The 14,036-nt window shown below is 40.0% G+C and overlaps 2 protein-coding genes across 2 annotated transcripts in view; both read left to right on the top strand.

The window, feature by feature from the left end:
* LOC145450236 (inter-alpha-trypsin inhibitor heavy chain H3-like) overlaps positions 1–7,283 on the top strand; it is a 116,229-nt gene extending 108,946 nt beyond the window's left edge. The window contains exons 18-21 of the mRNA XM_080328734.1: positions 1,497–1,640; positions 2,186–2,371; positions 3,516–3,697; positions 6,989–7,283. Coding sequence (XP_080184860.1) covers positions 1,497–1,640; positions 2,186–2,371; positions 3,516–3,697; positions 6,989–7,148 — 672 coding nt within the window. The 3' untranslated portion in view covers positions 7,149–7,283. The remainder of the gene's footprint in view (positions 1–1,496; positions 1,641–2,185; positions 2,372–3,515; positions 3,698–6,988) is intronic.
* Positions 1–14,036, top strand: part of LOC145450242 (ras-like GTP-binding protein RHO) — a 93,464-nt gene that overhangs the window by 11,878 nt on the left and 67,550 nt on the right. The gene's annotated exons all lie outside the window — the stretch shown is intronic.

Raw genomic sequence — 14,036 nt, 5'->3', positions numbered from 1 at the left:
ATACGCATGCCTCGCATCGACGAGCTAGCGCAGGGGCGGCTAACCCGTGGCCTGTGAGCCAAATGTGACCCGCGAGAAGATTATGGGTGGCCCGCGAGATAATTCTCGAAATTAGTTGTAATATCAAATAATAAATTGCTCAGTTAATTTACTGTGAACTTCCAAGGCCAACCAAAAACTAGATTAGTCTGACCCCGAAATTTGGGATGTTGATGACTTATTTACCAGTTTGAACGCATTGGCGTAGCCAGGGGCCAGCAAAAGTATTTGTAGATCTTCCTATATGACCATAAAGTAGAATATTTCGTGGTAGATTTATTTGTCTTGATATTATTCTTCGCACTTCGCGCGATTTTTTGTCACTCAATTTGTTGCTTTTTGTAGCTCTTCCTGAATATAAAAATACTCCCAATCTACCTAAATGACTATATTGGCAATTATGAGAGAACGTGCCATATAATATCTGACTTCGCGTCTGCACTCGCAGAGATGAAGATGATCGGCGATGAAAATTTTGCACAAACTGATAGACGCATGTTCGTTCACCGAAATCGTCGATAATAATATGTCCGAATATTTCTGTGTTTGCCAAGTGAGCCCAGTGGTATACAGAGGTGACCTACAATATATGCAAGTGACAGTAGTATTGGCCTAACTCATTCACTAACTTTGAAAAGTTTTCGCGCTTTGCGCGGTTACTTCATGAGTGCACTATGCACACGGACTTTTCAGGACATAATTGTTATCGGTTTTGATGCGTAGAAATGTAAGTCTTGTTTTCATCATTACCTAATCCGGTTCGCTCCTATCGGTTGGCTAAAAAAGGTCATCAACATTCAAGTGGCCAGCGCAATGGTTCGCAAATCTGATGTTACCCTTTGGTCGAAAGGTTGACCGCCCCAGGCTAGAATTTGCTATTACATCTCGCATAGGTCAAGTACGTGTTTATGACGTAATAAATGGTGGAAATGTTTTTGACCGCCTTTGGCGCGCGTAATTTGTAGGTGGTACGCGAGCACTGTTTAAAACCTGGAAATGGTACGTGGGTGGAAAAAGGTTGGGAACCGCTGTGATAGACAAATGCACGAAATCATTACTAGCGGAAATGAAGAGAAGTTATAGACACCTAACGGATAAATATAACACCACATATATCGCATTGTACATTGTGTGTGGGTCATGTGCAGATGAAAGTTAATCGACGATTGATTGATTGATTTGGTGTACCACAGGTGCATATGAAGAGCGATACTGGGTTATCAATACACACTTTTTTCGCTGAAAGTATACTTCTACTTTTACCGCTACTTGAGTGGCAACGCAGCGTGCTAAGACCACGTCTGCTCATACGGCGCATGCTTTTTCCATGTTTTATGCAATGTATATTGCTATTACCAGTGAAATATTTGAAAAGTATCGTTTTCAATCTTATACGCCCGCGAGATGAAAATTAGCGCCTACTCTTATACACAAACGGATTGTAATGTTTACCCCAGATTGTAAGTTTGCTGTACGACTATGATAACTCCATTATCATCAACGGTCTGATCACTGGGACAGGACAGGATCAAACACTCACAGCCCGACTGTTCGTAACAAAGATGGCGATTATTTTACCTGAAGAAGACGTTCGACTACAGGTATGGCTGTCACATTCACGCGACTAGTATGTGCCTTGTCTTCACCTGTTTAAACCAGATCAGGGACAACTAGCTAATTCGAATATTACTTCTAATATGCTCTCAATTTCATTCTAATCGAATTTGTGAATATAGTTTCTATGCACTCATTTTCATTCTAATCTAATTCCTGTTTTCCTAAAAATCCTACAGGAGAACTGTATAGTACGAAACGAACCAAGCTTCGTGTACAGACAGCTGCTGTTGTCGTGCTAGTGAGAATCAACTTTGATTAGATATGAACTGAACTTGATTTTTGTTCTATTTCTTTTTACTTCCGAATTCAATTCAATTTCCAAGTTTACCCGAATTGAGTAATTATAATTTGAATCTAATGTTGAAAAAACTGCGTAACCACAATTCTAAAACTCACATAAAATTGGAAAAAATGTTTTGGTATAATTATATTTATAATCTAATTAGAAAAGCTGAAAATTTTCTCTTTGTACCAATCTACATGGTTGAAAGTATCGTTGTTTCTCATCTGTACCGATTTCACGTTACAGATAGACTGCGACACCATCAGCATTAGCAACCTGAATCCAAGCGATCCCGGAGCATATTCATTGAACGTATCACTGCGCGAGACAGATCGGCGATCGTATGAGTTTGGAATCCTGAAGATTCATATATCTGAAATCGTACAACACCATATCATCATCAATCTCCGGATTAGGAAATTACTGTTTGTGGTGGGTACTGAAATACTGTTTCGTTATACAGAAAGGATTGCAAATACATATCAAGTAAACATGGATAAGAAACCTTAGCATTAACGGTGGCTACTTTGACCACCCTTGGCCATCATTAGATCCAGCTATAATGAGCTACTCGGCTAAGTTCGAATGACGAGATACCTGGTACGTTGCATACGGTTACCATACGTCCTCTTTTAGGGATATTTGTCCTCTTTTTCAGGGTTTTTGAAAATGTCCTCCGAGGACGCCTAGATGTCCTCCTTTACAGCTTTTACAGCTTAGATAATCGACAGAGGGAACTGGATATCGACATAAATGACGTGAAATTGGTAATACGAACGTTCGAGCGGGTCATTCGGGAGTCGAACGAAAGTGATGACTTTTTTTAGTCAACACAACGAGATTTCCAGTAGATATTAGAAAATCAGCTGTTTTCAATTTCGGTCAACTAACTTTTATGATTTCGTAAAATTGTCCTCCTTTCCCGATTCTAAAATACGACAACCCTTACGTTACACAGCTGTAACGACGTGAGTCGAGGATAGTGACTATGAGAGATGATTCGTTCGAGCACCGAAATTGTGCAATGTGCACCTCTTTCCATCAGGATTTCATTTATGCACTAAAATGATAGTTTCAATAGTATTTTCCAATGCCCAGTATAGAAACCTTGAAACCTCGATTGGTCGCATCACGGAATACGAAACGAAACTTTTGCATTTTTTCGACCATACCTATTTCATCGCACTTGACAACGCTCTGGATTTTTCACCATTTCACAGATATGTCATTTCCAGTAAAGTAGCCTACGTGGCTTTGTCCTACGTGTTCGTCCGTCGCATTGCAACCAATAGGGATTTCAAGGCATCCACAGTGGAAAATAGTATCAAAACTATAATCGAAATTGATAAACTAACTGATTGCGGTTAGAAGCGTATACTTTCAGTGTTCAAAAAATTGTCCCTCGCTACTACCCTGGAATTATTAAAATTAATACTCGATTCAAAATAGAGCACTCGAATCAGTGTGCTCATCTCCAGATACTGACCACCTCTGGAAACGTCAAACCAAAGCCCTAATTATATTGTCAATAGTTAGATGGTGAAATATATTTTCCGAGTATGATTACTCCTCACAGGTGGAGGTTCAATACAACAACGGAGGACCGAACTCACGAGATCACTTGGACTTCATAGTGCCGAACTACACATCCGAAAGAGTCGGAGGCGTCTTCGGCCATTTGCAACTAACTGATGATGGAGATGACAAGGCGAGAATAGTGACGGACGAAAAAAGGAGCAAAACGTTTCTATTGTACAAGTGAGTTGAATTGTATGTCAGATTCACCACGGAAAACAGTATGTTACATAAAAACTACAAGATATCAGATGTGAACAAATTACCCAGTGTTGCCACTCAATTAGAAGTGGAATAAACACCGTAAATGTCTAGTCCATTACAAGTTAAACTATGAAATTCCTGGACATGTCAAAACTACTTCAAGTGAAAGTAATAAATCAAGGGTATGAACAGTACTTAAGTCAGTAGATTCGAAAAGTATTTTTGTGAGGGGGGTCACAAGGTCACATGCTTTTTGCAGTTAATTGGTGGAGGCTATAAGAGGTGTCGTCGTCGCGAACGCAACGTGGTTAAAAAAATATTTTCGAATACAGTGACATAGGGGCTACAGAGGCTATATCACGTGTTGTTTTACAATTTCGCTCTTATTAGTGAAGAAATGTAATTCCAAAATTCCTTTATACTTTTTAGAATCCAAAGTATAAAAGACAAGTAATATTTTCTAAATAACAATCCAAGAAAAAGTATGTGAAGTCTAGAAACATAAATACTGGAGGGATTTGTGCAAATAGTCAAAACCTACCTGAGCACTTGCATACAGTCAACCTTTGGAAATGTATAGAATATAGATCTATTATTTGCATTTTATATTATGTAACGGCCAGAATAATTATTCGATAACAATTTCCAAACCCTATATCTGCTCGCCCCGTGAAATGGTTAATCGGGCAACCGGGAAGGATATTCGCGGCGAAGTCCGTGAAGTTTGATCACTCCTGTTGACGAAACTTATCAGCTAACGCATTCTTCGGCGAGGCGCATCCCGTAAAATAATATTATCTGCAATAATTTGTACATGATCGTAGGTCGTAGCATTATATCTCGGGTTACCATATTATGAAATCCGGAAAAGAGTACACTTTTTACAAATCACAAAAATTATGAAATCGGACGAGGAAACAAAAAAAGTTCATTTACCAGCTCGACTTCCAAAAGAACCACTATGGTGACATTTTACTGTTGTGTTGACTATTTTAAGAAACTCATTTTTCCCTACCGACTCCCGGAAAACCCACTCAGAGGTTATTTTTAGTCATCGTTGCCGCTGCCGACGTCATAATCCAGATTTCGCGTTTTTCAGTTCTGCCTGTAAAAATCGCCCGGCTGTCAACGCTGTAAAGGAGGACGAATTGCCGTTAAGTAGGACATTTGACGTCTTACTTTTTGATTTCTAGAAAAAGGAGGTAAAAGAAGGACGTGTGGTAGCCGTAATTATGTTAAACCTCGCAGGCCGTTTTCAAAATCGAACCATGGGGACAATTTTGGGCAAGACATATATATCAGTTATGAGCGGATAGTGCTTTTGGAGACTCCGAATCCCTCCGACAACTTTAGTGTCTGAGGAAAACTCCCTCCGACTCCGAAGAGCTCAATCCCAGACTCCGAGATACTCCGATGGATCTCGTCAAGTATCCGAAACATAATTAACTACAGGCAGAGGTGGTCAGTAACGAAGTACTTCTACTTTTTGAAGTACTTGAAGTAGATTTTTTCTTCCCACACTACTTTTTAAGTAGTTATGATTTTAGACTTCTTCTACTTCTACTTGACCGTTTTCAGTTTTGTAGGCACAAATAAGCGTAAAATACCTACTTACTTACTTACTTACTTGTGAACCACCACTTCTGCTTCTACTTGAGTAGAAATTCCGGCGTTACTTCTACTTCTACTTGAGTAGCGACAGTGACTACTTTGACCACCTCTGACTACAGGCAATGCTCAACGAAAATGCCTTGCTGGATCACTAGGTTGAGATAGCTCGTGGCCAATCATACCATTTAAACCATATCATTAGAGTGGCAAGCATGGTACACTAGATAATGTGTTTTACTAAATAAATGTGATAATATGGTTGGCCTCATGCATATTATTGTCTACTCTCCAGTCCCCAATTGCAGTGTAGATGGCTGATTTTTATGCACTTGACAATCATGTTTACATGTTACCCGTCATATTACAGCTTTACAAGGTGTCAACTGTCTGTGTTTTGGTTTGTAATCAAAACACTGGTCAACAAAATGAAGAAAAAAAATTAGGCAGAACATCTGAAAGCCGTTTCTGGGATTTTAAGGTTGCTGATTACGAATATCACATTAGTTTAGACTATACAATTAGTGTCACAACATGTGTCCTCCTTTATGAGGATTTGTTCTCCATTTTCAGGAAATCGAACATGTCCTCCAAGATCGCCTAAATGCCCTCCTCTTGGGAAATTCGTCCTCCTTTATAGCTTTGACAGCCAGGGTAATGGACAGTCTGAACTAAAAACACCATAAATGGTGCGAAATCTGTAATGCAGACGTTCGAGCGGGTCATTCAGGAGTAGGACTGGCATATTGGCCTATTTTATTTAGGCAAAACCACAGCTGTATCGTTAAAAAGAGGTTAATTCGGGAGTCAAGTCGAATAGATCAGCGGTGTTCAACCGCTGGTCCGCCGAACTTATATTCACATTGTATATCTCAACTCAAATCTGAAAAAACTCGTAAACTTTTCCACTAATTTAGTAATAAAACATCAAATTTTAAATTAATTTATAAGTTTGAGGATATATTTTCCGCTTGTCGTAATAAATGGAGAGTTCGTGGTCTACTCTGGGCGTACGTCATAATGGTGCAAGTGTTGTACCGAAACGGTTGAATAATAGGCTATAGCTCGTTTCGGCATGTGGTATGGTTTAAGACTACGGATATTTTTGAACAAACTTCCTTTAATTCCGATACTACAACTGAGCAATACTTGTCAGAATAATAGAGGCAATATCAAACAGCAAAGTCGCATTATTTTCAGAGGATATCGACCAACCACGATTAAGTTAGTGGTCTTTAACAGGACTTCGCGAGTTTTGACTTGCACCAACTTCAATAAAACCACATATAAATTTCTAATATCGAGAAGACAACAATAAATGCAGTTTCCAATATTACATTTGAGTTCCACACATTTGTTCTGATTAAATTTAAGGATAATTTTGAGTTCTAAAGGTTTATCGGTCCGCAGCATTTGTTCTGAAGTTTTACCGGTCTGCGAAGCCAAAAAGGTTGAGAATCACTGGAATAGATGACCTTTGTATTTTTTTAGTTAACACAACAAGATTTCCAGTACAAATTTTTAAAAATCTGACTTTTATCATTTGTAAATAGTGTCCTCCTTCTGGATTCCAAAGTATGGTAACTCTACTACAATGCATACTAGAGCACTATATTATATCCATTACTATTTACTGTATCTATCATGTCTACATAATTACAGCGGCGACGAGATAGAAGTGCGACGTTCCAGCATGAAGTTCCCTTATTTGTCAGAGAGGGTGAATTGCTGGCTTGCGGAAGGACAGCTGCAACATTTATTCGGGGCAAGATTGGGTTCATTCAAACTTAATTCTCTGTGGGATATACCTAACAGAGAATGAGCCAATGTGCAAAAGAACATGGAATAAATGATCAGTTCGGTTTGCATCCAAAATTGCCTGGTGACATTCGATATTATTTCAAACGTGTTGAGACGGTCATAGATGTTGCAAGATAATACAAACATGTGCACATGAGCATGTCCACATTCAAGTCAAAATACAAGCAGACTATACTGAATGAATACTAGTCAGCGCTTGAGATTTCAGGGCCACGACATGATATATCGACCTCGCTTTCCGTCATATGCCATCTCATTTTCTTGCTTGTCCTTTTATGCTATCTTCTATTACTTTGCATTCCGTGTATATGCTTCTTATTTACATCGAGCATGCCCAGGTCGGTATCTGAATTCAAAGATTAGCCTACTTCAATCCTTTTCGACATCTTTCTATCTTTTCATTAGTTGAATACTTTGTTGTGCCGATTGCAGACGGTATGTATAAACGTAAGACCTTGATAGCTTCCACACCTTATTTAACGTCCACTTGTATGAATATAACTTTATTAGTTACACGAGCTTTCGGAGCTATGCTCCTTCATCAAGTGTTAAAGCGTAAGTAACGCAAAAAAAGCAACGCAAAAAGATTTTGAATTTGAACATATACATGTTATGACATCATAGTGGGTAAGAACTTTCCAGACTCCAAAATCGTATAAGATCTAGTATATATTAGAAACGCATAAAGAAAGCTGTGCTCCTAAAAACTGGATACGATATAAGTTGTTTGTAGTATAATACACATGCAGAAAGGTGTCAAGTGAAGTATTACATGGTGCACTGATACATGCACCCTCTATCTCTATTCAGCCCTTGACGGAATGTATCAAATTTGTCGATATATTTTTGTTCAGTAGCCTTGCATAGGGTAGAGTCTTCAATGTTCCCGATCAATACGTTGATTATTATGTCGTTCTCGGAGTGTCAGCCAAAGAAAAATGTTCACCGACAGGCTTCGATTTGTTGACTTTTAAGATATCATGTCGATGCCCATTTACTCTCTTATGGAGAGGTTGATTGGTCTCTCCAACGTACCATGCATTGGTACATCCTTTTCGGCAGCGGGTCAAGTATATCAAATGACTTGAGTTGCAAGTGAAATGGCCTTTGGTCAGTGCCAATGAGGCAGGTGAGGCAGTGCCTCACCTGTCGTCAGGGTGAGTAAGTGAAAATCCTACATGAGTCGATCAGACGTGATTAGTCGTCACCGCGTGCGGACGTCTTCAGTAGCGGAGAGATTTGAGGTCGCGCGCATCTTGTCGGAATCCTACGGTTACGGTAAGACTGTTCTGTATTGTACATACGGGATATCATAGTTATCTAAATAGGTAGGCTAATAGGCTTAGCCCTATTATTCTGCGGTTTCATAGTGGTCATGAACACTACAGACGCAAATCTCTCCGAGAAGCGTAGATCATCTGTGGCATTTACGTTGTCGGACAGTGAAAGAGACGGTAAAACAGCCGCTAAGATTCGAGCAAAATTTTATGCATTATCAGGGCCAAACACGCTTGTCGACCGGAATAATACTCGTAGGGAAAATAACAGCGTCCCTTCATCCACTGTACCAGCATCGGCAAATCCAAGTAGTGCTACTTCGGAGTTACGGGTGATTGTATCATCCAGAGGCCCGGCCAGAAAATGAAACATTACCGTCCAGATACCATTCACAAATGGCTTATTAATCGTATAGGACAGTATGGCAGTATTAAGGCGCTGCCTTCGGGAGATTTGCTTGTTCCGTGTTTGAATAAGAAGCAAGTTAACACCTTGCTCGAGAGTGATCTTAATTCTTATTACGGTAGAGAAAACGACTATTGAAATTAGCACTTCACTGTATCAATCAAAGCCGTACGGCAGTCACGTTGTGGTCTCGGGCGTTCCGAATAACTAATGAGGAAATCCCGAAATATCTTGCGCTATTCAAAGTTAAATCTGCTAAGAGACTTCAACGTACCACGAGGGAAGGGGATAAGGTAGATAGTCTATCGGTGTTGTTATTTTTTGACACGCAAGAGGTTCCCGAAAACGTCGCAATCGGGTACCTTTAATTGAAAACTCGACCGTACAAACCTCTACCTCTCAGATGTTACAAATGCAATCGCTTTGGGCACACCAGCGCGCACTGTCGAGGGAGGAAGTGCTGTACCAAATGTGGAAGTAGAGATCATGAATATGAATCCTGTGATAAGGATAAGAAATGTGTCAATTGCGGGGAACATCATAGCGCCGCTTATGGTGGGTGCCGCATATTCAAAGAAGAGGCCAAAATTCTTGCCATAAGAGAGCGCTCGAACATATCTTACAGTGAAGCCAAAACTATAGTCTTAGACCAAGAGTGGCCACAGTTATCGAACACGAACATATCGAATACGGACACAACAACAAGTACCTTTAACACATGATTTAATGCAGCACTTACGAAGGAAAACTCGTCCTCGTCATGATTACAGGGCTGCATACCCTTTTCCAAATGCCTGTGATCTACGCGACCTAAAATCGCGCAATGAGCAATCATCACCTCGGAACGAAAAACGGTTTGTGCGGGATTCAGTATCCCACAACCCTCTGCTTCATGGAAGCCAACACGATTCGCAATTACTTCCAGGTTTAGACGCCGTACGCCTGTTGGCACTCGTCGCCGAGATTGTTCATTTAACTAAGTCGGGCGAACAAGACGTATTTAGCATTGTCTGTGAGGTCTCGTCGAAATACCTTGGAATGAGTATAAACCCTGAGGTTCTGAAGAATGTTCCGTCATCCGCGGCTGGGAAGACTTCCTTGGTACGAAACCCGAATTAAATGTATACTTCGGCACTACTTATTTTGCAGTGGAACTGCCGCGGAATTTACAGGAAACTTTTCGAATTCGAGCATTACATCAATAATCTCGCGACTCTCCCGGACGTAATTGCTCTTCAGGAAACTCATCTTATTGAAAAATACTCGCCTAGGTTGTCAGGATACACTCTCTACAGGAATGATAGGTCGGCGCACTCTGGGGGGATTGCCTTTTTCGTCAGCAATCGAATAAATTCTTCCACGAACCAAATAGTCACCGCCTCTCAAATCGATGCCTTGGCTATCAACGCGGGCGGTCTCCAGATATGCAATACTTACAGTGGCGGCTCGTGACAATATCGGGTGGTGGGGCAAGGAGTGCATGCGATGTTAATAATATAAATGACGTCACAATAGTGTATTCTGACGTGAAAATGTGACTTCGTGGTCGTCACACACAGTTTGTATGGTGTATAGATAAGACATGGGGTAATCGCGATTAGTAATCGTAATCGATTACGACGATTACAGTATTTTCAAGTAATCGTTATCGCAATCGATTACATTCGAAAAAATTCCGAAGTAATCGTAATCGTAATCGACTACTTCCCATATCTAATCGATTTCTTTGTGAAAAAACGATTACTTTTTATTTGTACAAGGACTATGACATAACTGAATATTCGTGAACGAGGAAGAGATGTTATACCAGTTACGTGATAGCACAAACATCTGATTTTCTAATGCCATTGCTCATTATTACGTCAGAAGTAGCCTATTAGCTTTGCTAGTCATAGCGTAAGAAGTATCCACAGTAAATAAATATTCGATGTACGTACATTAGTGTGATTGTAAGAACACCCACCGTGCTGTTTATCAGCTTATCAACACGTTCCACACGCCATAGTACCTCGCAGCAGGATAATTAATCACCACTTTGCCTAGTTTAAAACAGTAACTTGTGTGTTGATGTTTGGTTAAGCTTAGTTAAACGCAGTTTGATCGTTGCTGATTGGCGAGCAGTAGGCCTATGTAGTATACGTACGTACAGTCGTACAGCGGACAAAGATTTGAAATTTTGTACTCGTCAAATAAAACGAAGCATTAAACATCAACAGCTGCTGATATATATCATAACCGAGCCGTTTTTGCCGTTTCTCGTAACGGCAACTTGCAGTACATTATCTGTATTAAGTTGAAAGCAGAGTTTTATGTTCTCTTCATCTTATTCTCATATGACTCTACTTGAAACGGGCGCCAATCGTTATTTCACAATTCTTTACTCAACATTGGGACCTGCCACCATAGCAATGGACTTATATATCATGTTAGCGTGGGATGTAGCTAGAATTAGAACCAAAACAGCAATACGTCCCCCATTCCGAACGTTGGTGTATGACCTAGGGTTGGGACTTCTCAATCCCGGGATTTCCCGGGATTAGCAAAGTAGTAAAATACCCATACAAGCTACACACATAACATTTATTCCTTGTAGTATTGACGAAAAACATGCTCCCGTGAATACGAATGAAACCCAGCGACCGAAGGCCACCCGGATAATGAGCGGTTAAATTCATGTACCGCCTGTTTCGTGTAGAAGTTGATTCGCCAAACGTGATCGAAAAACGTCCAATGCTGCGTTTCATTGCCATAAGCTCTTCTTCCACACACTTACGGATTTATTTGCTGTGCTCGATCACCAAGTCACGTTTGCGACATCTTGACAAGTCATAGCCATAAGCGTTGAAGGCCCGACGAATTCACTCACTTTGGGTAATTGAATAAATATTAACTCGTCCACAGAAGTTAACTGGTTAAGAAGTTCATTGAGGCGAGGCTACAATGGTCATTTACACCAGGCTGATATTTCCTATTTTTGATTCCGTAACCGCCGACTTGTAGCACGGCATACTTCTAGGCTTTTGTAAGGAACCGGTTATGCCAGGGGTAGCCAACTCAAAATAGGTCGCAGGCCACTTTTCAAATTTCGTAGAGGACGCAGGCCGCATGAATTCAATATCGAGATTTATTAGGCCACACAGTTGAACAACGACGATATCTCGTCACCTACTCAACCCTAATGAAATGATGGCTTGGTAAATTAGGGTTACCGGGCTTATCGAACGCCTTGAAATCTTAATTAGGGATTTCACCGTGTGTTGATTGGTCAGAGAGAAACAGATATGGCGGCGCCTGCATGACAATGTTATTCTCAAATCTACATTGTCTTGGCCATTATCGGCGAGAAATGTCTTTGATGTGACATTGCCGTCGTTAAAATACTTTCATTAAATACGATTTATTCCTTGTATATGTGGGTAAATTACCGAATAATGTATCTATTCAGCAATCCGGCCCGCCAAGTACTTAGTTTTCCTATATCCGGCCCGCCGACTGGAGAAGTTGCCCGCCCCTGGTGTAGTACATTGTTATGCCATTGCTGGCATTAATATCAAATAATTGTGAATTGTTTTAGACAATCAGCAGAGTTTGTGACATTGCTTTATTACCAAAATAAGAGATATGGCGCTACGTAAGCCTTGGAAAATGCTCTTTACAAATCCCGGGATTTCATTCGGAGTAATCCCGGGATCGGGATTGCTTCAAATCCCGGGATCCCGGGATCGGGATTTCCCGGGGTCCCAACGCTAGTATTACCCCCATAGGGTGATATTTTCAAATTGAAGACTGAATATCGTCAATAACATTGGTAATTGCATTATATCATTATTAATTTTTAATCCTCTCTCTGCCCACGATGGTCAGATTTACGTTCGGTATCTTGTTATAATTACTTTAATGTATGTTATTAATTCATGGCCTCCGGTCTGTCATATAATCAAAAGATATTGTTGTATCCCAAACGTAGCAGACTAAAAGAAAAAAAAACTTTCGTGACACGTACACACAAATTGTCATGTCTTTAATGCTCTGTGGGTGCTCGGGAGTGGCATTTGCATTGTGGGCTCAGATTGGAAGGACCAGATTATTGGTCACGCACACCCAGCGCGGCTATTGACAATGGGCACATACCCTAAGTTTTGACCAAGGTCTTTCTTTAGTAGCACACTTCGTGAAGTCGCGTGTTGGTCGAAACTCAATATGTCTTTTAGTGTGTCGTTGCACGGTATTGACTGGAACCTAAATGCCTATTACAATATTACTATAAATTAAGGTTGCATTTAAAACAAAAATCAATTTAAAGCAAACATGTTTAAAAGAAGGCCCTTGTTTAAAACATGTTTTTTATTGTTTGTTTGTTTGTTTTTTGGTTTTTTCAGGCAATGACGTCACGAATGTGGATTGACATTGACAATTGAAAATATAGGGTAAATATAGCTCCTTTGACGAAATATCTTTAATATAACTGTTGAACCGACTATTTTGAGGGGTTTCAACCCCCCTATATTGATGTATGTCGGCTAAATCGGGTGGCAATTGTCCGTAGGCTCATACAACATGTATTTGGAAAGCATTTACACAAATATGGCATAATTTTACAACTTGAACAAACACAATTTTCAAGTTAATTAAATCTCTCGAAAATACTCTCTAATTTATGTTGGTTTACGAAATACTTTTGAGTCCCCTTCGAGCTCGCTCCCCACCCTATTGGGAAATTTGGGGTACGGCAGTCATGGACCTGGCAAGAATGCAAATCGTTGGGTGCGATAAATCGTCCACTATAAAAATGGGTAATATGTACATTATGACGTAACAAGCAAATGACGCATCTTGTTAATGGAAGTTTGTTATCTCATTAGGCCTTTTAAGCGCAATCCATATATTATCGTCCAATATAACTTCTAAGATCCAAAATAAATGTAATCGTGAGAAATCGTGATTACTTTTACAATGTAATCGTAATCGACTACTTCCTGATTTTGCTGTAATCGCAATCGTAATCGTAATCGCGTAATTCAGAAGTAATCGTAATCGCAATCGATTACATTCATGAAATAATCACCCCATGTCTGGTATAGATATTACGCATGGTTAACTAGGCTAACGCATTTCAAATTTTAATAATATATCCATGACAGAAATATTTTAAAACTCGAAGCTTTTCGAGCTGACACTCTTCAAATTATTTGGAAGAAAATATGAA

This window comes from Botryllus schlosseri, chromosome 11 (genome assembly GCF_051294905.1).
Source record: "Botryllus schlosseri isolate E-star chromosome 11, Bs_hap1, whole genome shotgun sequence".
NCBI classification, from domain to species: Eukaryota; Metazoa; Chordata; class Ascidiacea; order Stolidobranchia; family Styelidae; genus Botryllus; species Botryllus schlosseri.
Note: the sequence above shows the minus strand (reverse complement) of the source record. Positions and strands in the feature narration are given on the sequence as shown.